Here is a 24,311-nt window from a genome sequence, read left to right on the forward strand (position 1 = left end):
GCTTCCTTGCTTTCTTGATTTCTCATAAGGGGATTCTTGGAGCTCTTTTGGGGTGGTGGGGCGTTAATCTTGTGGGGAGTTCTAGGTGCCTCTTAAGTCCCCTATTTATATATTTAGGAGTCCTAATTAGGAACTAATATTATAGGCTTGCTAATTCTATTCCTTTTGGAACTAAGGATTGGGTTTAGGGGTTGGGTTTATATATGAGGGCCCATGGACTATGGTGGGCCTTTTTCCCTAATTAATCATTATAATTTATTCTTTCTCTTGGGCTATTGATTAATTAATTAAATGGTTTTAGGGGTCGTAACACGGGGTGTTACATGGACATTTCAAATTCTTCTTTCATGACTTTTACTAAATCATCAGTGTACTTTTGTAAAGTAGAACCAAAGACAATGTCATCCACATAAACCTGAGCAATGGTAACATGACTTCCATTGGTTTTTACGAACAGGGTTTTGTCAACACTTCCTCGCTTATACCCATGGTGTAGCAGATATTGTGTCAGTCGTTCGTACCATGCCCTTGGAGCTTGTTTGAGACCATAGAGGGCTTTTCTGAGCTTATAGACATGAGATGGATGATCTGGATCTTCAAATCCTTTCGGTTGAGCCACATAAATATCTTCATGCAGGTACCCATTCAAGAACGCTGTCTTAACATCCATCTGAAATAGTGTGAATCCCAGTATACATGCGACTGCCAACAATATTCTGATCGACTCTAACCTTGCCACAGGAGCAAACGTTTCATCATAGTCAATTCCCTCCATCTGAGTGTAGCCTTGAGCAACTAACCGAGCTTTGTTCCTTGCAATATTTCCAGCTTCATCAGTTTTATTTTTGAAGATCCACTTTGTTCCGATTATGTTGACACGATCAGGTCTTGGTACCAGATCCCAAATATGATTCCTGTCAAATTGGTGGAGTTCCTCTTGTATCGCCTTGATCCACAGATCATCCTGTAAAGCTTCTTTTACATTTTTTGGTTCTATTTTTGAGGTATAGCAGGCTGATCCGGAAATTTCTATCAGATTATTTCTCATCCGGCTTTTGGTATTCAACCCATATGTTGGATTCCCAATGATGTTGTCTGAATGATGATTTTTCTGAGTTCTGGTGGGCTTGTTCTTACCCACATTATCAACAAGAGAAGTCTCCTGTTCAGAACCTTCTTGATCTTCATCTGATGAATCTTGTATTTTGGATCTGGTGTCCTCAGATGTGTTTAACTCACTGAGAGGAGGTTCTGTCTCTGGATCAGTTACTGATGCTTCTACAGATTCGTCAGGATAGTTATATATAATAACATTTACTGATTCCATTACATATTGAGTTCTTTTGTTGTAGACTCGACTGTTTGGAGAGTACCCTAGAAAGACGCTCTCATCACTCTTAGGTTTAAATTTCCGTCTTTGTTCCCTGTCAATCAGCACATAACACTTTGTTCTAAACACATGAAAATACTTCAAGTTCAGCTTCTTCCCCTTCCAGATCTCATATGGTGTTTGGACGTACCAGGTCTAAGGTAGACTCTATTTACTGTATGACATGCTGTGTGTACTGCTTCAGCCCAGAAGCGTTGTGGCAGATGCGATGCATGTAGCATAACTCTAGCCATTTCCTATAAGGTTCGATTCTTTCTTTCCACCACACCATTCTGTTGAGCAGTTTTGGGAGCTGAAAATTCATGGACTATACCATTCTCAGAGCAGAAATCTGAATATAAAGAATTTTCGAACTCTTTCCCATGATCACTCCTCAGTCTTTGAATTTTTATTATAGGCTCGTCCTTTTCTTTTTGAACCCTTATGCACAAGGTTCTAAAAGCATTGAAGGCTTCAGATTTTTCTCTTAGGAAATATACCCAGCTGAACCGAGAGAAATCATCTACACACACAAGTATATATTTCTTTCTGCCAATGCTTTCAGTCTGTGTTGGTCCCATAAGGTTTATATGCACCAGTTCTAGACATCTTTCAGTGGTGATAACCTTTACAGCTTTGTGAGGAGTTCTTATTTGTTTCCCAATGGCACATGAACCACAAACTCCTTCTTGTTCTATTCTGATCTTAGGTATCCCACGCACAACATCTAATTTGATCATTTTATCCATATCTCTATAGTTTATGTGACCCAGTCGTCTATGCCATAGTTTTGATTCATCTGCTTTAGATAGGCGACAAACATTTTCATTAGTCAGAACATAACAGTTGTCAGAGAAATGTGTTCCTTCCATTACCAGTTGATCGGCTTTGTCACTGACTCTGCAACAGTTACGATTGAAGCACACATTCCAGTTTTGATCACACAACTTACTGATGCTAATCAAATTTGCTTTCAGACCACTGACTAATAGAACTTCTTCTAGATGAGGTAAGCCTAGTATATTTAGGGTACCTTTTCCAACTATTTCCCCTTTTTGTCCGTCTCCATATGTAACTGATCCACTGCTAGGTTGAACAGCCATAAGACACTTGGCATTTCCTGTCATGTGTCTGGAACACCCATTGTTGAAATACCATCTTGCTTCAGTTGTAGAGGCGCTCAGAACTATAGTGGGATAGCATATTACTTCTGACTTCCTGACCCAAACCTGTCTTGTGAACGGTGTAATAGTCTTGTTCTGATATTTCTCCTTCCTTTGGTCTTTGTAAAAAAAATAACACTCAGGTCGAGTGTGACCTTTTGTTTGACAGTAGTGACATATGGGTGTATATTGTCTGATTCTAGCAAATTTAGCTTTGAACTTTGAGCACTGTGATTGAAACTCCACTCTGCCAGAACCAATTCCTGCAGTTAGAGCATGTATCTTTCCTTTTTCCTTTATTTGGACAGACCGGGATGACTGACCTAGTTCAAACCTGCGAGCTGATGTACCAACTGTCGTACCCTCTTTGACAAACTCAGGAATAGTCTTCGAGAGCTCTCCTCGTTCATAACCAAGACCCTTTTTATCATTTGGATTTCGACCAGAATTCAGAATTTTGTCTAGAGTTGATGTGGTGTCCATCATTTTGATGTTCTTCTTCAGATCCTCCAACTCTTTTATCAATTTTCCCTCTCGAGATCTTATCTGATTTATAAGATCTTCTTTTGTGACAAGTTCTGTGTTTAGTTTCTTCAGAAGATCATCTTGTTGCTTCAGTTCTTCATTTAAATTCTTATTAACTTTCGCCAGTTGTTCCCAACTTTCAACGAGTTTAGCAAATTCCATTTCAAGTTGGATATGCCTCTCTTCAAAATCATCTGTCGATATATAAGACTCTTCATCAGATTCATTTTCTTCTGGTTGATTCTCTGTAGCTGAAAAGAAGGCCACAAAGTTGCCTACGTTGTCATCTAACTGATCATTAGATGCTTCCTCCTCATCATCACTTAGTGTAGCCACAGACATAGCCTTCTTCCTTTTGAGGTAAGTTGCACATTCAGCCTGCATGTGTCCAAATCCTTCACACTCTCGACACTGTACTGACCGGTTGAGAGATCTACCTGTGTCAGTCGAACTGCTTCTGGTTTGTCTTGTTCGGCCAGTCTGGGGCTGATTGTTTTGTGTGAAAGAGGGTGTTTCTATTTTCTGATATGAGGAGTTATTGCCTTTGTATTGTGTCTTGTTAGGTTGTCCTTGACTCCTTCTGTTAAAGCCTTTCAAGATCTTCTTAAAGTTCTTGGTTATCAAGGCCAAGGCTTCAACATCTATGTCCTCTGTGTCCGATTCACGATCAGCTTCAGCAACAAAAGCCATTGACTTGCCTTTTCTGTTGACAGCAAGATCATCATCACCCAGAACTTCAAGTTCATATGTGTGTAAGCTCCCCATAAGCTCTCCCACACTTTTCCTTTCCCAGCCTGTGTGTTCCTGGATTGCGGTTACTTTCATTCGAAAGTGTTTTGGCAAGGATCGAAGGATTTTTTTACTACTCGCTCATCAGTGAACGGTTCGCCGAGTATTGAGGCTCTGTTCATCAGATTCTGAACTCGACTGTGAAAAACTGATATTGTTTCCACTACGCCCATTCTAAGCGCTTCAAACTCTGACAGAACCATTTGAAGCTTTGATTGCTTCACATCACTTGTACCCTCAAATCTGGTTTCAAGAATTTCTCATACTCGTTTAGCTTCTTTTACTCCAGTGACTAAGGTAAAAACAAATTCATGCAGAGATCCTACGATAGAGTTAAGTGCTTTATTGTTCAGATCAGAGGCCGTCATCTCATTTTCTATCCAAGTATCAATGGGCTTTGCCTCAGTGGTTCCATCAGGATTATGAATAATTGGGTGACTCCATCCAGAGAGAACAGTACGATAGACCCTGGTACCTTGTGCCTGGAGATAGATCTCCATACGAGCCTTCCAGAATGATAAGTTGTGTCCATTCAGTTCTGGTGGTTTCATACTTGCATCCATCTGAACAAAAAAAAACCAGCCAAAAACACACAAGCAAGCAAACTGCCAACCGAAAACCAGAGACACTTCCAGGGAAAAAGAGTAATGCAAAAACAAATCTTCCCGTACGGATCAAGTCACTATGTAGACTTAAAAGCTCTAATACCACATGAAATTTTGCATTTCCTCAATTTAAGGACATTAAATGTCTGATAGATTAGACTGCCAGATTCAATGATGATGTCAGTCAATTAGATAGATCATTTGTTTGTTTGCAAAAAGAGTAAACTAAGGCAGACAGCGAAAAACAAACACACAAGATGTTTACCCAGTTCGATACAGTGTATATCTACATCTGGGGGACGATCACAGAGGCGTCCAATCCACTAACTCATAATCAATGTACAAAGGTAGAGATACAATACTCTCACCCAAGTGTTCCACACAAGGTACGTACCCAGTCTACACAGATTTAGTGGATTGTTGAAGATGGAGAGCCGTGCATACAGAAGTCCAATGAAATCCCTTCACATGGAGAGCTAACTCTGATGCAGTCCACTTCAGTGACGCAGTCCAATGTTGTTCCCACAACAGCGTGATCTTAGCGTCCTTTTCGTTTAAGCAACGATATCTCTTCTCAAGTTCTTTATCATAATCAACAAGAGTAAATTATCTTGAGAAGAGGCATGATAATCAAAGATGTGTTCTCTTAGAATATGTAGGAGTGTTTCTTTCTTCTCAAAAGCGTAACCTTAATCCATGACCGAATAAGGGTACTTATACTTCCATAGCAACAACACTTTCCATAGGTATCTCTGATTGTAGATGGTAGGACCATATGAGAAGGATGTAATCTTACAGATTCGGTCCATACCTTTCCAAGACAGATCCGCTGATATTCTTTCCAAAGCTGACTTCTTAAACTGCGTTCAGTAAAACGAAACATCTTCCTAAAACAGATCTTCAGTGTCAGTACGTCTGGTGCTGTATCTGATCAATCAGTATTCTGTAACACAAACTGACACCAAGCTAACCCTATCTTAGATTGCCATAATAATATTGCCAATTATATGTTGGGGCTTTTTGAGCAATTAAAACACTAACAGTGGCAGTCGCACAAGCAGCACTACTGTGAATGTTCATGAATGTTTTGTTTTTAAGTTTATTAATATATATATATATATATATATATATATATATATATATATATATATATATATATATATATATATATATATATATATATATAATATTTATTTATTTATTTATTTAATATTATACGGCGAATCGAGGACGGCGACGGGGATCGGGGATGGGGCGGGGGATGCCCTCCCCGTCCCCATCCCCGCCCCATTCCCTGAAAAAAATCCCCGAACCCGCCCCCGTCAAGGCGGGGACCGGTTTTCCTCGTCGGAGGCGGGTTGAATTGCCATCCCTAGTCTTATTTATAACTATCATTACAACTAAGCCCAATAAGGTAATGGGCAATCATTATATATTGTGTACTATGGTCCATATCACCACTGACATACATGTTTATTTTTAGTTTATTTTTTTTGGGATAAAGGGGAGGGGGACCGTACCCTGAGAAAAAGACAAAAGAAACAACAAAACACTAGATGTTAGACACAATCATGCGCTGCCAACCGACTCCCACTTGGTCATTGCAGACCAGCCTTCTACAACTCGATGTTTATTTTTAGTTTATTGAATGTTTACTTTTCAAATGTTAATTTTGAGTGTACTAAAAGTTAATTTTTAATATATTACCTAAAAAATTAAATTTAGTATATTAAAATGTTCACCTTAAAATATGGACCATAATCAATACGTAGTAATATAATTTATCGATGATGGGAGATTCATGAGAAGGCTGACAGGGTGGTGCTGGCCTCTAAATTTAAAGCTCCCTACCCCATACCTCATTAGATGGCTACATGGGTTGGCTCGATGAGTTAAACCCATTTTGACAGCTTAGCTTTATCATTTTGTTATATATGGGTACATTTGGGTTCGAATAATGTCATATTTTGGAACTAATTTGATCAAGATAATTTATCCATGTAGAGACCTTATATATATTCTTAACGCAAGATATATATTTCTCTTTCATGTAATTAGCTCCTCTTATTCCGCTAGCTCGGCAATGAAAAGGCAAAAGTTGTCCATATGCAAATTAAATACAAAGTGGTATATACAAAAAATTAAAGGCATGCAATTTTGAATATTAAGTCTCACGCATGCAATACGTACTATGCATTACTCTAAAATATTTATTAAAAAAATGCCTCAATTTTATTGATCAGTCATGACTATGTTGGTCATCATACACAGCTGCTCATACATGTTTTGAGCATATTGACTACTTATTCTTCGTAATAATCAATTAATTTCCAAAAAAAAAAAAGAGAGAATATAATAAAAGAATATGTATATATAGTTTAGGTGCATGCGCCGCCGTGCCAACCTAGTTGTGGGCAGGGTTTGTTGACGGAGGTGTAACCGGCCGCCATTGCAGGGAATGAAGCAAAAGGTGGTTAGGCTTCTTTCTCTGGGGAATCTCCGCCGCAAAGTTCTGCTCATTAACGGTGCCGACGGAGTTGTGTTCGGGGTTGCTTGACGGAGGCGTAACCTTCCGCCAATGCAGAGAAGGAAGCAAGAGGTGGTTCTTTCTCGGCGGCATAGTCGTCTCAGCAGCAAAGTTCTGCTCACTCACCGTTCCGACCGAGTTGTGCCCGGGGTTGGTCGACGGCGTCGTAACCGGCCGCCATTGCAGAGATGGAAGCAAAAGATTGGTTGTTCTACAGGCTTCATAAGGCTGGATTCTCAGTAGAAGAATCAAACAAATAAAAGCTGGAACAATACTAGGTTGATGTCTCATTGTCTTTTGGATCTTAATTGTCTGCTGAAAATATCAGAACAAGTTTATGATGATTCAGATGGAATTGAAGCTCAGATAGACCAGAGAGGTTGAAGATGATATGATGATGATGATGAATTGTATGTGATGGATTATATGAACCCGGGGGTCCGGATTATACAACCCGTATATATATTGAATATAAGAGATGAATAATAAAATAGTAAATATTGTACTAATCGAGCATAAAATGTTATTACAGAGGTTCGGGACGTGTAATAACGTTACAAGTATTGTATGAAAGTAGAAGATGTCTGGTTAGGACACTGGGGGGTGTTTATATACCCCGGGCGCTACGGGCCCTGGGCCCGCGGGAGGAGCCGCAGCCCGCACCGCGGGACTCGCTCCACGCGAGGACCCGGCCCTTAGCCGAGCACGGAGCTCGGCCAGGGGGCGGAGGCCGAGCCCTTGGGGCTCGGCCGAGCTCGGTGAGGCCGGCCACGCCGACCCCCCGTTGGGCCGACCCCGGGGTGGTTCGCCATGCTACGTGGGTGAACGCGGGTCCAACCCGGTCCGTGTTCTCCTGCTCCGATCCGGCTCCGTGATTATTTCATCATCAGTTCCCCACTCTCGGGGCAGCGAGAAGTCGTCAGTGCGAGAGAGTAAAAACAAATTTAATAATTACGGGACCCCAAATCGCGTTCCAAAAATCCAACCCAGCCTCTTGAAGAATTCCCATCGCAATAGGACTCCTAACTGAACTGGAATTTAAACTTGTGTTCATCTTTATCGGCTTAAGAATCCTTATCCTACCATAACCCTTCAACTTCCCCTTTAAATACCCCCCATCTTCCCAAACCCCTCATCACATTCCCAAAACCACACATTTTCCTCTCCCCAAAATTTCCCCCTTTTCCCAAAAAATGTCTCCTCTTTTTCCCCTCCTTTTTCCCCCCCTTTCTTCTACAAAAAGTAGCTCCCTCTTCACTCCCCACACACACAACCAAGCTCCCAAATTCTGAAAAATCTCCCTCCCCTCTCCCCCCCAATTTTTCCGACCGCCCGAACCGCCGCCGACCGCCACTGCCCGCCGACCTGCCGGACTGCCGACCCCAGCCCCGGCCGAGGCCGACCTCACCCTACCGGCCGACCCCGACTCCGCCAGCCGAGGCCGACCCCAAGCACTGGCCGACCCGAACCTGCCATCGGCCAACCCCGCCGTGTCCTCCTACCGCGTCTCCTTTGCTCATCTCCTCCTTGCTTGAGTCGGGTGAGTTTCGTTGCACACCCTCTTTAGAGTTCCTTAGCTAGCTTTTTATGAGTATAGTTCCTCTTGCCGAGGACGCGCACCCCATAGATTTACCCTTGTTTTTCGATTATTGGACTATCTTGGATTCCATTGATTATGCGGACCTCCCACCTAGTGATGACGAGTTCGTTGACTTAGATCCACTATCCCCTTACGTTGAGTTACCCCTATATAGATCCATTAGCTACGCACCCCCCTTTCATGTTGACTCCTACGCCTCTCCCGGATCCCTTCCCGTTGAGACGGTACACCGTGCTCGACTCCGCCATCCCCCAGGGATTCGGGTCTTTCTTGACCCCCCATGATATCGCCTTGGCGAAGGCCTTGGTCGGCCCGACCGCTGTGGTCCACGTTTCGCCTCCCGGAACGAGTATACTGGAGCCTCCCGGACCCAACTTCTTTGGTGTCCATATCACATCTCTTCTCATGGGTTTGGCCTTCCCACTTCACCTGTTTACCATTGAGGTCCTAAACTTCCACCGTGTGGCCGTGGGTCAGTTAGTCCCCAATTCTCATCGGGCAGTGGCGGCCTTCATTGTTCGATGTGTCGAGGTGGGTATTCGCCCTAACCTAGACCTTTTCCACTCCTTCTTTCACGCGACCAACTCCTCGTCTAAAGAGAGTAAGGGCTACATGGCGTTTTCGGCTTGGCCGGGGACGAAGATCATGGGACACGTTCGCGACTTCAACAAGGGTTGGAGGCCCCGGTTCGTGTTTGTTTCTACGGGTGCGACGCTTCCTTTTGAGGTGCCTTGGGGGGGGGGGTACTTCTGTAAGTGCCGTTGTCCGAACCCACCCCGGAGCTTGACGTCCTGGCCCGGGCGTTTTTGGGTGAGACAGCTGCTTTGTTAGACTCCCAGGCCCTCGTTGATCACGAGTCTTTAGTCGCGGCGGGCTTTTCCCGCGACCTCCCTCCTCCGCCTCCTCGTGGTGCTCCCCCCCCTTCCAGACGCCGCGGGGGAGACCGAGGAGGAGTCTTCGAGCGAGGGTTCAGAGGATGATGATGTCGTCGAGTTGCAGGCCGGACACTTGATGCCTCCCCCCGCCAATTCTGCTTTGTCGCCCAGCTGACGTATATTTTCTTTTATGTGTTCTCTATGTGAAGTACTTACCAACTTGTCTTGGTGTAGGTATGGCTCCCCGTCGTTCTGCCCTCACGAGCCTTGTTAAGAGTCTGCGGAGCTGTGGTGGTGAGGACCCCAAGCGCCGCAAGACCGGCGAGACTAGCCATGCCTCCTCGGGCGTCCGGGCCCCCCCAGGTACCCGGGTGTTACGCCGACGTGAGGCGAGGTCCACCATTGACGTGGACGAGCTATCGGATGGTCGGCCAGCCGACCCCCCTACCCGAGTTCCGATGACCACGGCGCCGCCTCAGGGTGCCTTGACTGAGTGGTCCGTCCATCTCCCCCCTACGGCCTCGATACTTTGTGGTGATATCCCTCCGGAGGCCTTTCTGCGCAGCCTTCGTTTACCCCGCGATGCGGCGATGCATGAGGATCACACCATCTTTTGTCCTTTTCTAGAGGTACGCGCCACTTTCTTATGATTACATGTTGTGCTTCTTTGTTCATTGCCATTTTGCCTTCACTTTCTTCTGATTATATGTTGTGCTTCCTTGTTCCTTGTCATTTTGTCTTCCGCTCACATTTGCCCTCATGTAGGCGGTTGCCCGTGCCGTGAGCATGGAGGAGGTGCTAGGGAGTACCCGCCATCAGCTGGAGGCCGAGACACGAGCTCGCCAGGCCGTGAGCTAGCAGTTTGTGGCGCTGGAGGGTCAGCATGCTGAGTTGATTGCCAGCCGATATCAAGAGCTTACGACGCATCAGGAGGCCCTGAAGGCGCACCAGGAGCTTGCGAGGGTGGCTGTCTCGAGCTACAAGGACTCCGAGGCCTTTGCCAGGGACGCGAAGGCCTACCTTTTTGAGCACCCGCAGAAGACCCTGGATGATCTCATGAGTTTCCCCGAGGGGAGTGAGTGTGTGACTTTGCAGGGGTTGGCGATGTATGAGGCGGGTGAGGGTTCCATGCAGAGCAAGATCTATTCCGTCCTTCGCGCGAGAGATGCATCCTTCGACCCCGTGGCGTGGGGCCTGCCCGAGGAGTTGACGGAGGAGGAACCAGGTGATCCCATGGATATGGTGGTGGGAGAGGGCGCCCCCCCCCCCCCCCTCCCCCCGATGGACACGGTGGCCGACCGCTCGTCGAGTGCGGACTTCGTGGCAGACCTCCTTCGCTTTGCCGGCGTTAACGCCCCCCGGAGGAGACTCAGGCGGCTAACTTGAGTGGTGATGATGGTGTCCGTGAGACTGCGCGGCCTTGATGTCCTTCAGAGTTGGCGGCCCCTTATATTTCTCTATTTAGTTGTTTGCACAGATTATCTCCTTTATTTAGACATGTGTTATCTTGTTGCGCGGGTCGCTGCCCGGATGTTCACTTTTGTTTGCATTAGACTGTTGGCTTCGCCATAACATCGTTTGCTATGACACTGCTTGTTTATTTCGTCTTATACTTCTGTCCGCTTTGCTTGTTACTTGCGTGTTTTCCTTGATTGCTCCTCGGCGTGGCTTACCTCGTGCCCAAAGGTATTCCCGCGGGCCTCAAGGCCTTCGCCGTCGCGGGTCCAGCCTGCCTGCCTACGCGAGACTTAGTTATCCCGCCAACGTTAGACTAACCGGCCCGCCAGAGCTCGGCTAGCCGACCTCACGAGGAGCTATGCCGTGAGCTCGGCTGGTTGCCGCTCATAGCTATGTTACCCGTCCGATGGTAGGCGAGGCCGGACCTCGTATCACCCCTAGGGTGTTAAGGTTGCGTTGCGCCCGTCCGGCGATGAATAAGGCCGGACCTTATACTGCCCCTAGGACGCCTTAGCGATTCCTGAGGTGAAGTCGCCTGACTCACACCCCGAATCCTTCCGTTCGGCGGTAGGCGAGGCCGGACCTCGTACCACCCCTAAGGTGTTGGGATTGCGTAACGCCCGTCCGGCGATAGGCGAGACCAGACCTCGTACTGCCCCTAGGACGTCTTAGCGATTCCTGGGATGGAGTCTTTTGACTCGCACCCCGAATCCTTCCGTTCGGCGGTAGGTCGGACCTCGTACCACCCCTAGGGTGTTGGGATTGCGTTACGTCCGTCCGGTGATAGGCGAGGCCAGATCTCGTACCGCCCCTAGGACATCTTAGCGATTCCTGGGATGGAGTCTCTTGACTCGCACCCCGAATCCTTCCGTTCGGTGGTAGGCGAGGTCGGACCTCGTACCACCCCTAGGGCGTGCGTCATGTTCGAGTGTTGGCCGGCCCCGGCCGACCTCGTAATGGCTGACCTCGCGTCGGCCGACTTCACGTAGGCCGGCCTTGTGGCGACCGAGTGGCGCCCGAGTACCCGAGCCTAGACGTGCCTGAGTTCGCCCCCAACTCGAAGTAGGATGAATGTTCAACAAAATTGTTATTTCATTACGAGAGAAAGCAAACAACAAACATTATTGTGGGAAGTCGGCCTGTTATTGGGGATGGGGCAGGCCGTACAAATGGGTTTCTACTGGTAAAACTTCAGTAAGTGCTCCGAGTTCCACACCCTATCCACCATCTTTCCCGATGTGGTCCTTAACTTATAGCTGCCTGGTCATCCGAATCAGAATAGGCATGAATATCTAGAGAAGGAGAAGAAGTAATCTTAAGACCGAGATGTAGTGTCCCATTTACATACCGTAACACCCTCTTGAGAGCCGCCCAATCCGCAGTAGAGGGAGAGTGCATGTGCTGACACAAACGATTGACTGCATAGGAAAGATCAGGCCGAGTTATCGTAAGATATTGCAGAGCAAAAGCTGCGATACTGAGTGGGATCGGCGTATGGTACCACTGCATCAGTCTCGGCCTTCGCGGTTGAAACCGGAGTAGCCACGGGCTTGCAATCAACCATACCTGCCCATTTTAGAATATCCTTCATGTACCGTTGTTGAGACAGAAGCATGCCATCAGACAACGGAACGGTCTCAATACCCAGAAAGAACGAGGGAACACCCATATCACGAACTTTAAACTCAAGAGCCAACTTGTCAATAAGAGCAGTCACATGAGCCGGATCAGATCCCATAACCAAAATATCATCCACATAAACCAGAAAATATAGACGAGTATTGCCATGTGAATATATGAATAGAGAGACATTTGTCTTGGAAGGTGAGAAACCAGCAGAAACCAGAAAATCATGCAAACGAGTGAACCAAGCACTGGGAGCTTGCTTAAGCCCATACAAAGAACGTTGAAGGAGACAAACGTGCCCGGGCATCGTTTTGTCTTCATAGCCAGGGGGCTGGCGCATATAAACTGTCTCAGTGAGATTGCCGTTTAGGGAAGCATTGTGTATGTCTAGCTGTCGAATAGTCCATCCACGAGAAATAGCTAGGGATAAGAGAAGACGTACCGTAGTCGGTTTAACAACGGGACTAAAGGTCTCAAAGAAATCTTCACCAACAATCTGATTAAATCCCTTGGCAACTAACCGAGCCTTGTAACGCTGAATCGAACCACACCCACTTACATCCAACTACATTCATACCTGATTTAAAGGGAACAAGCCTCCATGTATTGTTGTGCACCAAGGCATTAAATTCCAAATCCATTGCATCCCGCCATTCAGGAAATTTAACCGCTTGAGTAAAACATGTAGGTTCAGTAGTAACAGCAGCAGCAGATAAAGCAACATGATCATGTGGTCCCGAATTTCTCGTATTCATTCCATGAGAGCGAACGGGTGAGGGCACGGGACGAGACCAACCACGAGGCCGGCCTCTTAGCCGAGGAGCCGGCTGGTCCGTGACTGTCCGCTCGGACTCGGTCATGGGCTCGGCGGTAGTAGGCTGCTGGCGGTGGTGGTCAGAAGCGGCTATGGGCGCAGCAGGAGGGTCACGAGTCGTGACAGTTGTCGGATCACCACCAGAAACAATTGGTACAACACCCCACTGCTCCTTGCGTGGTTTTGGAACCTGCGAATCCATAGAAGCAACAAAAGGAAAGACAACCTCATCGAATCGCACATGGCGACAGATAAAAACCTTGTTAGTGTTAGTGTCTAAACAACGATAGCCACGAAAAGATGGAGGATATCCTAGAAAGACACAAGGGGATGACCGAAACTGTAGTTTGTTGCGATTATAGGGACGCAGATTTGGAAAACATAAACACCCAAAAACACGCAGATACGAATAAGATGGAGGAAACCAATGCAAAAGATAATGAGGAGATTTATCAGATAAGACAGGAGTTGGCATTTTATTGATTAGATAAACCGCAGTTTCAAAAGCATAATCCCAAAAACGAGACGGAACAGAGGATTGAGCCATTAATACTAGTCCCGTTTCAACAACATGCTTATGCTTACGTTCTACCATGCCATTTTGTTCATGAGTATACGCACAGGATTGCCTGTGACGAATACCTAAGGACGCAAGAGTGGAACCAAGCTTTTTATATTCTCCCCCTAAATCAGATTGAAAAGAAATAATCTTGCGCAACTAGTGACCGAAACTTATCAAATATAGAATACAAATCAAATTTAGCACGCATGGGATAATACCACATATAACGAGTGTAATCATCCACAAACAACACAAAATATTTAAAGCCAGACGCAGAAAGTAATGGTGCAGGGCCCCAAATATCTGAATAAATTAATTCCAAAGGATGCGTGCTAGTAGTTTCGACACGAGACAAAGGAAAACGAGAAGATTTTCCTAATTGACAAGAGTAACAGACATTGGGAAGATCACTAGAATTAAATGTACTAACAGACGAAGACGCTAAAATTTTACGTAAGACTCGAGAATGAGGATGCCCCAACCGCATGTGCCAAACGTAAGAGGACCGTGCAGCAACAAATGCAGCAGGGGAAGCAGAAGACGCAGGCCATGTGTAGAGACCCCCAGACGCATGTCCCTTAAAAAGAACCTTCTTGGTCAAAATGTCTTTTACATAGAAACAAAGAGGGTGAAACTCAAAGAAAACATTATTGTCCTTTGCAAAACGCTGGACATATAATAGAGAAGAAGAGAGACCAGGGACATGCAAAACATCATGTAACTTAAAAGACATAGAATCAGTAGCTAACGAAGCAGAACCAACATTAACAATAGGCAAACCTGTACCATTGCCGACTCGCAGAGTCTCCAGGTCATCATAACTTGTCGCGGAAGTCATCAAAGAAGAATCAGGCGTAGCATGATTTGTAGCACCAGTGTCAAGGAACCACTGATGAGGACCGTTGGAATCACCATTATTACCAGAGACGGCCACATTAGCCTGAAAACCCAGAGCCCCTGAATAACACCGGAAACAGTTGGCTCCCGTGTGACCAAAACGGTTACAAATTTGACACGAATCATCATAGCGCCAAAAACAATTGGCTCCCGTGTGACCAAAACGGTTACAAATTTGACACGGATCATCATAACGCCAAACACAATTGGCTCCCGTGTGACCGAAACGGTTACAAATTTGACACGGATCATCAACGTCACATCGTTGACCGGATCGCTTCTCATACGGTGTATCTTGGTATGATGCCATCAGTTACTTCTACGAAGTGAGGAACATGGATGTTGGAAAAGAAAACCCTAGCTAACTGATACCAGATGAGAATATAATTGTGTTGTATTCAATGAATGATGTCTGAGAGTACATGGAGCGAATATATAGAGATGCTAGATAGAATCCTAGTCTAACACGAATAATATAGTCCTAGTCTAATATGGATAATAGAGTCCTAATAATCATAACTAAGTTGATGATTAGCCTGCAAGAGTTAAAAATAACTTCAATTTGATATACTTTTCTATTAAAATTCAAATTATTTTTTATATGATATATAACTACTTTTGAATTTCATCTATTTTTTTTAAATCATAAATTATAACAAAAAATTGTAATATGACGACATCTATGGAAATCTTACATGGTGATCACATAATAAAATTAAATATTTTGTCCTTTTTGGATGACAAAGGAAAAATGGTATTAGTTTTATAACTAGAATTTACAATTGAGAGTAGGCCAACACAATCCCTCAATTTGTAAGAAAAAATGCAAAGATAAATAATAAAGTAAAAGAATGTACTTTTTTTTTAATTACTTTTTACTTTAGAGAGCTAGAAAATCAAACCCCAAAAGCCCCCTTCTATGTATATATAGAGGTCTATTATACCAAAGTCAAAATAATAAATTCTTTTAAGAGTTTATTACCGAAATGGTCCCTCGACTATTGCGAAATTATCAATTTAGTCATCGACAATTTTTTTTACTCAATTAAGTCCTTGACTTTAAAAATGTTAATCATTTTGGTCCTCCGTTCAAACTTCATCCATAAGCTGTTAAATTTAAGGATAAAAAGGTAATTTCATATTTTTCTAATTTTAATTTTATTTCTTTTGGGAAGATGGAAGGAGATAGCAATCCCCAAGCCAGACCATGGCTCTTAGAGAAGACCCTCAACTAAACCCCTATCAACTCAAGGAACTCCAGAACACAGTCACAGCAGCGCTTGACTGCTTCTTTAGCTAGAGCATCCGCCGCCACACTTTGCCAATCAACCCCTTGCAAGCGATGATGATACCAGTGATAGGGCCAAGCAAGGTAAAATCACCATTTATCCACTCACCACTTCCTTGGCATCACTGCGGATCCAAAGCTTTGAAATATTCTTCTCCCAAGTCCACCTCAAGGCAGTATAAATGGCCCACGCCTCACTCTCCGCACACTGGTTCATTCGAACCATACAGCTAAAACCTGCTAGCCAACTACCACTGCATGATCGCATGACACCTCCACACCCAGATGGGAAGTCTCCAGAGGCAAATGATGCATCAGTATTGATCATCACCCAGTCTCTCCCGCCCCAATCTTCCGCCAAACTGCACCTCCGACAACTGAGACTCATCTCACGATCACAGGTGCCGTCGATAGTAAAACCCCGTCTGCATCTTTCAGCGTTACAAAGGATCCTCTAGTGGCAGAGAAGCCAGACAAAAGTGCATACCTTGTTCAGGACTCGCTGCTTCCAGATAATCTTCCATTCCTTCTTGTCCGGGATGCTCAAAGTTCCCTTAACAGCCTCATAAGCAGATGTTACCGAGAAACACCCCGAGCCTTCATAGTCCAGTAGATTTCATCAATCACGAACAGAGCCAGGTTTGTAACGGTAGCCGGCGGTACTTTCCTCGCAATCTCTCCCAATCCCAACCACTGCCGCGAATCCAATACTGATCCACTGTTAGAGACTCCTCAGGTAGAGGGTCGTCACCCACGAACTGGCCGGAAAATCTAAGACGACGATTTGGATTCGATGGCCAAGTTGTGCGGCTTTGACGATGGAGTCGGAGAATACGAGAAGCGAAGATACTATTGTAAACGCGAAAAACTTGAATTATATATATTCAAAATTCAAAGTATCGGTTACAAGTAGTATCAAGTATATATCAAACGGGAAAGGGTACAATCTCTGTATATGAGAAGTCCTCTGATTCTCTACTACAAGTATGCCTATTGGAAGTGTGCCAAATTTGGAATATGCCAAATTGGAAGTGTGCCGAGTTCAGAGTATGGCTGAACTTGAAGTTGTTCCTTGTTCCTTGTTGGAGGTGTGCCGAGTTCAGAGTATGCTGAACTGGAAGTATGCCGAGTTCAAAGTATGTTGAACTGAAAGTATGCTGAGTTCGGAAGTATGCCGAACGGGAAGTATGCCGAGTTCGGGAATATGCCGAACTGGAAGTATGCCAAGTTCGGGAGTATGTCGAACTGGAAGTATGCCGAGTTCGGGAGTATGCCGAACTGGAAGTATGCCGAGTTCGGGAGTATGCCGAACTGGAAGTATGCCGAGTTCGGGAGTATGTCGAACTGGAAGTATGCCAAGTTCGGGAGTATGCCGAGTTCGGGAGTATGTCGAACTGGAAGTATGCCAAGTTCGGGAGTATGCCGAACTGGAAGTAGTTCCTTGCTGAAGGGCCTCCGGAGTTATGTAGCTTGTTCTTCAATGAAGGGCTAATATGCAGCTTGATCTTCAAAGAAGGGCTCCCGGTGTTCAAACGGCGTGTTCTTCAACGCAATATACGCAGTATATATAACTGCAGGCGTGTTCCAGATGATTTCTCGGCGAGATTTCGGCAGAGCTTCGTTATATAGATTTCCAGCTCTCCTTCTTTGAAAATGAACCCACTATTTATAGTGGTGAGGGTGAGGAAAAATCTCCAACCAACTCTCAATTCCTTATTTAATTTAATTATTTTAATTAAATTAAGGAACGTATCGGGACACCATTGCGTCCAGGTTCATCATTTCATTAAATTTTAAATATTATCAAATAATCCAATTTCCTCAAAATTATGTAATCCACATATAATTTTGATGGGCCAAGACCAAGTCAAACCCGCTAATTAGGCAACCCAATTCATCCAAGCAGTCTGGTCCGACTCAATTAAATATTCCACCAACTTGGGCCGAATAATCCAACATCCAATTACATTTAATTAAGTAATTAGACTAATTAATTATTCAATGGGCCATTTAATTAACCCAATTAAATAAATATTGGTCCAATTAGCCTAATTAAAGTAATTAATTTAGCAATCTATTACCCACCATGGTCCAACAATATTATTAAATTTTTCAATGCTTACAAATTGCCCCTTCGAGACTTGCTTGACGTGCCTTTAATGCATAGGGAATGTAGTCTCGAAATTAACCGTAGCAGTCCAATTTTGGAGAAAGCAGTCCAATAAATGATATCTTGATGGTAGAACACCTAATTTGATAACAGCCCAATATTTATATTTTATAGCAGCCCAATATCCGAAGTTCATAGTATATCCAACGGCCCATTTCTTTTTTCACCTTAATTTTAACCAAGTTAATTTCTTTCCAGAATATTTTGAAAGAAATTAAACTTCAACACATGTACATTGAATATGCAGATCGACACATGTACGTCACTTTTTGCTTTTGCGAATTAGATTTTCATCAACTTTGGCTAATCTCCATTCAACCAAGCGTCTACATGGACTTCTGGAGTGATATTATTCGTCCCACTATACTCGCAATTTCATCAGCATGGGACTCTAGTCATAACATCAACCACAAAATCACAACAGGACTTGAATGAAACAAATTTTGAACCACAGATACACTCAAATTCATCCCTATCCCCGGCATTCCACAACTATAAATAGTTACTCCATGTTAGTTGCTTTGCATCCTCAATCGTCCAAGAGTAGCACAATAGCCTTCAGGTAATTTTCGAACATTAATTTCTGCCCCATATATATATGTATGTATTTAATTTTTGCAGCTTTTATCAAGAAACAAAGAGGGGAAGAATTGAGAGCATTGGATGGGACATCCTGGGAATTGATTTTCCGGGTTGTTTTCTCACCAATGCTTGGACTCGCCCGCCACCCATCGTGAATGGGGAAGAACAACAACTGAGAGACATTGGACATAAAGCACCTGTGAATTAATTTTCTCGGCCTGTTTTCACCATTGTCAAATTCTAATTGTCGGTCACTGCTAGGATGTCGCCTCAGGCACGTCTTTGTCGCTGTCACAAGGTTAAATGTCACCAAGCGCGTGCTCCGACACGTTGTTGTCGTCGACGGGGATGCTAATGGCTGTCGACAATGACACCATTTGGAGGATGGCTGTCGACAATGACACCATTTGGAGGGATGGCTGTCGACAATGACGCCATTTGGAGAGGAAAGCTATTGGATGGTCGCCGTGCTCCGACGAGTTGCCGTTGAACTAACATCGCAATGGAGAAACATCACCTCGATTCTGCTCTTCTGGAATTGGAGACTCATACAAAATGAATTGATTATTGCCTTACTTTCACATGTCCCGGGAGTTTTATGTTCACCACAGAACTATTGTCGAAGGACTTGACGGAGAGGAAGGCCTGTTGGGACGTCAGTGTCGCTTCAAACGCAACTACGGCGTTTAAAAAAACGTGAAACCCCTCTTCCCAGCCAAGTAAGGTGTTGCCTCATCGCTTTGGGAAAAAAAAAAAAAATTCCGCTGCATGACTGTTTGATTTTCGCCATGCTTGAACATATGTGCTATGTTTTCTCTTATTGAACTTCCTACTGAAATATGTATGCATTGAGAGTCTGGGAAGAGTGTATATATTGAGAGTAGAGGACCAAGCATCGCTTGGGCAGTGCCATCTTTCACTCCACTTTGCGTGTGTAAATGCATATACTCAACACATAGCATGGTCCACGTGGATATCGATGTATATATGTACGACGATGTGATCTTATGCTTCTTGAGCCATGTGCCTTGCCTTTCACTGTACCCATGTCAGTCTTTGCCTTGCGTGTAAACAAGCTGAAACATTCGCATGTTCTCACTTTGTTTGCCACGTCTGTGTTGTGCAAAATGCATGTGGCTACGAGTGCAATATACACACATTTACATAGCGCATGAGCTGGCAACTTGCATGTGTTGTGGGTGCATACAATACGGAGTATACGTAATCCTTGTTTCTCGCGCAATATATATATATGTAATGTGTAGTTCACCTTCATGCCCTCTGCTTCATGACTGCTTACGTGAATGTACACACATATGTATATAACAATATATGCAATGCACTAACTTCACACATATATGTATATAATAATATAATAATATATGTAACGCACTAAATTTAGTTGTGTTGTGCAAATTACATATATGTTTATATACATATAATATATAAAACATGGCCCATGTTTAATATATATATAATATACACATGCATCTTGTTTGCATGTATATATATATCACATATACGTGGTCCATAGGCATATATATTTAATGTTTTTGTTTTGCCCCACCATTTGCATGCACTGTAGATATATTACTCCACTACTGGTCCATGCGACTGTATATATATGTATACAATATATATATGTTTGGCATTTTCACCTTGCGGATCATATACATATGTACGTACATAATATATGCTTAGTGACGTAAGGAGTCTTGAAAAGATATGAGGCAGTTTCGACTCGTGCCAAGGAGTATCCTGTAGTGTCTTTCCTTTAAAATTGTAGCTTCCTCCCTTTAAGATTTCATGAAGGGTTTGCCCCTATGGCTGTGATTATGACACTTCTATCGCTTCTGAGGCGAATTTAGTCTCAAATGCCAAGGTAGAAGTCTCTCTCATTTAAGGGTTGACTCTGTTGACTCCAAAAGATGGGGAGAGCTTGAATGAGGCCATTTCCCCCTTAGTCATTTCTTTTTGTTGCAAAATTGATGTTGTTTATTTCCTCAACTCTTGATAATTGGGTGTTTCTCATTTTTGTGCTTGATTTTTAGCAAACTCGTACATCTTTGCTTTGACTTGTCGAATGATTTTCTTGATAAACCACTCTTGCAACATGAATTGGATTTGTTTTTTGTTATGACTGAACTTAGATAATTTGATTTCTAAGCTGCCTACGTACTCCTATAAAGGAGATCAAGTCAAACGTAGTTCAAATGATTTTTTTTTTAAAAGTAGAGCCGTTCACAGTTTAGACTCATGCGGGCCAGGAGCGTCTATGATTTGGGCCCACCCATAGACAAAGCGAGATGCATTAGCAGTTTAACCACGTGCTGCATTTTTGGTGGACGAGTCATTCATCATATCTTCATGACTTGTGTTGACACCCCAAGTTTAAGGGTGGTAAAGCTTTAGGAACCTTCCATTGATTGGACCAATCTTCAAACCATCTTCACTAATCAGCTTGTAAGCCCCACCGGTGTAGACTTCTAGAATCACGTAGGGACCATCCCACCTTGAAGTGAACTTGTGACCAGTTTTTCTCGTGACGATAATGGGCCTGCGAACAGCTAGGACTTTGTCCCCAATTTGAAAGGAACGGGTCCTTACCCTTTTGTTAAAAGCTCTAGACATGCGAGCTTGATAGCACTCCAAGCTTTGTTGCGCCTGCAGACGTTTTTCATCCAAGGCTTCTAGCTCAGCCAAGCGTAGCTTAGCATTTTCTTCATCGGTAAGACCCTCTTGTATAGCCAACCTTAAGGAAGGTATTTGGCGCTCTAGAGGCAAGACCGCTTCTACACCATACACCAAAGAGTATGGAGTGCTTTGAGTGGGTGTGCGGTATGTGGTTCTATACGCCCACAAAGCTTCTTCCATTCTGTCATGCCAGTCTCTTTTCGATTTTGAGACCACTTTCTTCAACAAATTGCATAGGGTCTTATTAAAAGCTTCAGCAAGCCCATTTGCAGCTGCATAGTAAGCGGATGAGTTTCGCTGCTTAAAGTCAAAAAGCTTGCAGATCTTGTCCATCAACTTGTTGTCAAAGGGCTTCCCGTTATCTGTTAAGATATATCGCGGGATACCAAATCGATAAACGATGTGGACACGGAGAAAGTCTGCAACATTTTCTTTCTTCACTTCCTTCAATGCCACGGCTTCCGCCCACTTTGAAAAGTAGTCGGTGGCAGCTAATATATATGCATGCCCTGCAGATGACTTAGGCGTAATTGGGCCAACCACATCAAGTCCCCAAGCATCAAATGGCCAAGATGCAACTGTTGGGTGCAGAGGTTCTGGTGGTTGATGGATAAAGTTTGCATGATATTGACAAGCTTGGCACCTTCGAGCATAGTCTATGCAATCCTTTACCATTGTAGGCCAATAATATCCCATTCGCTTAATGTGGAAATGTAACTTGGGACCGGATTGATGTGCACCGCAAACCCCAAAATGAGCTTCTTGCATAGCTTGTAAAGCTTCCTCTTCCCCTAGACATCAGAGAAAGACTCCCTCGAATGAACGACGATACAACGCCTCTTTATAATAGATGAAGCGAGGAGCTCGACGCTTTATATCCACCCTCTTACGTGGATCTTCGGGTAACTTTCCCTCAGCGAGGTAGTCAATTAGCGATTGCCTCCAGTCGTCTTTGCCTATATCATAAACTGAGGCAGTAGGGAGTTCAACAGTTTCATCAACTGATCCGTCTTCATTAAAGATTGGTGGAACTACCCACTTTTGACATACCCGCACTCGGGCTGCAGGATGAGTAATAGTTGAAGCCAATGCGGCTAAGGCGTCAGCCTGCTTGTTTTCTTTCCTCGGTACGTGTTCAATTGTAACGTCCCATAACCATTGCATGAGTATCTTTGCGTAGTTGTTATATGGGACTAACTCCGCCTTTTTCACTTCATATAGACCCAACACTTGGTTTATGATCAACTTTGAATCTCCATAAATGTTAATTCTCAGTTGTTTCATATCAGCCGCTATTTCGAGCCCAAGTATCAATGCTTGGTACTCAGCAACGTTGTTTGAACATTGCTCGGTCAAGGTGAATGAATATGGCAACACCTCACCTTCTGGAGTGACGAAGACAACTCCAGCACCTGCCCCTTCTCTATGTGAAGCTCTATCAAAGTACATCTTCCATGGGGGTAGTATTTCAATGACAAGCACATCTTCATCAGGCAAATCATCAGACAACTCCCATTCAGCAGGTATTGGGTGATCTGCGAGGAAATCAGCTAAGGCTTGCCCCTTGACAGACTTCTGCGGCACATAGATGATTTCAAACTGTTGAAACAATAAGTACCACCTTGCAAGGCGGTCGGAGAGCACGACCTTCGCCATAACATACTTCACCGGGTTCGCTTTGGAAACAAGCCGGATGGTATGAGCCTCAAAGTAGTGTTTAAGTTTTTTGATGGCAAATACCAATGCCAAACATAGCTTTTCAATTGGGGAGTACTTTAACTCGTTCGGGGTCATCATTCTACTAAGATAGTAGAGAGCATTCTCCTTCCCCTTGTCGTTTTCCTGAGCAAGCAAGGCGCCCACAGAACAATCCTGGGCGGAGATATAAAGGATCAGCGAGCGACCGTGAACAGGAGCAGTTAACACAGGCGGCTTCATCAAGTATGACTTGATACTCTCAAATGCGTTTTTGCATGCCTCATCCCATATGAATGGGACGCCCTTTTTCATCAACCGACTAAAAGGTTGACATCTTCCCGCTAGGTTTGATATGAACCTTCGGATGTAAGCCAACTTCCCTTGTAAGCTTTTAAGCTCATGAAGGTTCCTCGGCTCGGGCATCTTCATTATGGCGTCAATTTTGGCTTGCTCAATCTCGATGCCCCTGTGTCGAACAGTAAACCCGAGGAACTTTCCAGCGACAACCCCAAAAGCACATTTCAGGGGGTTCATTTTTAGTTGAAACTTTCGTAGGCGGTCGAAGACTTGCCTTAAATGCACCAAGTGATTTGTGCGCCGTTTTGACTTCACAACTAGGTCGTCTACATAGCATTCGACCATTTTGTGCAGCATGTCGTCAAATATTGTCTGCATAGCCCGTTGGTATGTAGCACCTGCATTTTTCAAACCAAAGGGCATTACTTTATAGCAGTAGATGCCTTTTGGCGTTCGGAATGCAGTTAAGTCTTCATCTTCCGGCGCCATGCGGATTTGATTGTAACCGGAGGAGCCATCCATGAATGACAGGATCTCATGCCCAGTCACGGCATCTATCATTAACTCCGTGATAGGAAGCGGGAAGTCATCTTTCGGGCATGCCACATTGAGGTCCCGAAAATCTACGCAGACGCGGATTTGTCCGTTCTTCTTGCGCACGGGCACAATACTAGATATCCAGGTTGGATATTTAACTTCACGAATGAAGCCAGCCTCAATAAGCTTATTAACTTCTGTTTCAATCGAGGGAATGAGCTCGGGGCGGAAGCGT

At 44.3% G+C, this 24,311-nt stretch overlaps 1 protein-coding gene and 1 long non-coding RNA gene across 2 annotated transcripts; one reads left to right on the forward strand and one right to left on the reverse strand.

The window, feature by feature from the left end:
• The first annotated feature begins 18,224 nt into the window (after window positions 1-18,224).
• Window positions 18,225-19,760, forward strand: LOC109158516. Its single transcript, XR_002050401.1, has 2 exons — window positions 18,225-18,830; window positions 19,112-19,760. It is a non-coding gene; the product is annotated as an uncharacterized LOC109158516 (long non-coding RNA).
• A 2,582-nt stretch (window positions 19,761-22,342) lies between these two features.
• Window positions 22,343-23,554, reverse strand: LOC109159061. The gene has a single exon (XM_019307066.1). It carries the CDS (start codon window positions 23,552-23,554, stop codon window positions 22,343-22,345), a length of 1,212 nt encoding a protein of 403 aa, XP_019162611.1.
• Between the last annotated feature and the right edge of the window lie 757 nt (window positions 23,555-24,311).

The sequence above is a fragment of the Ipomoea nil genome, unplaced genomic scaffold (genome assembly GCF_001879475.1).
Source record: "Ipomoea nil cultivar Tokyo-kokei standard unplaced genomic scaffold, Asagao_1.1 scaffold0302, whole genome shotgun sequence".
In the NCBI taxonomy this organism is placed as follows: Eukaryota; Viridiplantae; Streptophyta; class Magnoliopsida; order Solanales; family Convolvulaceae; genus Ipomoea; species Ipomoea nil.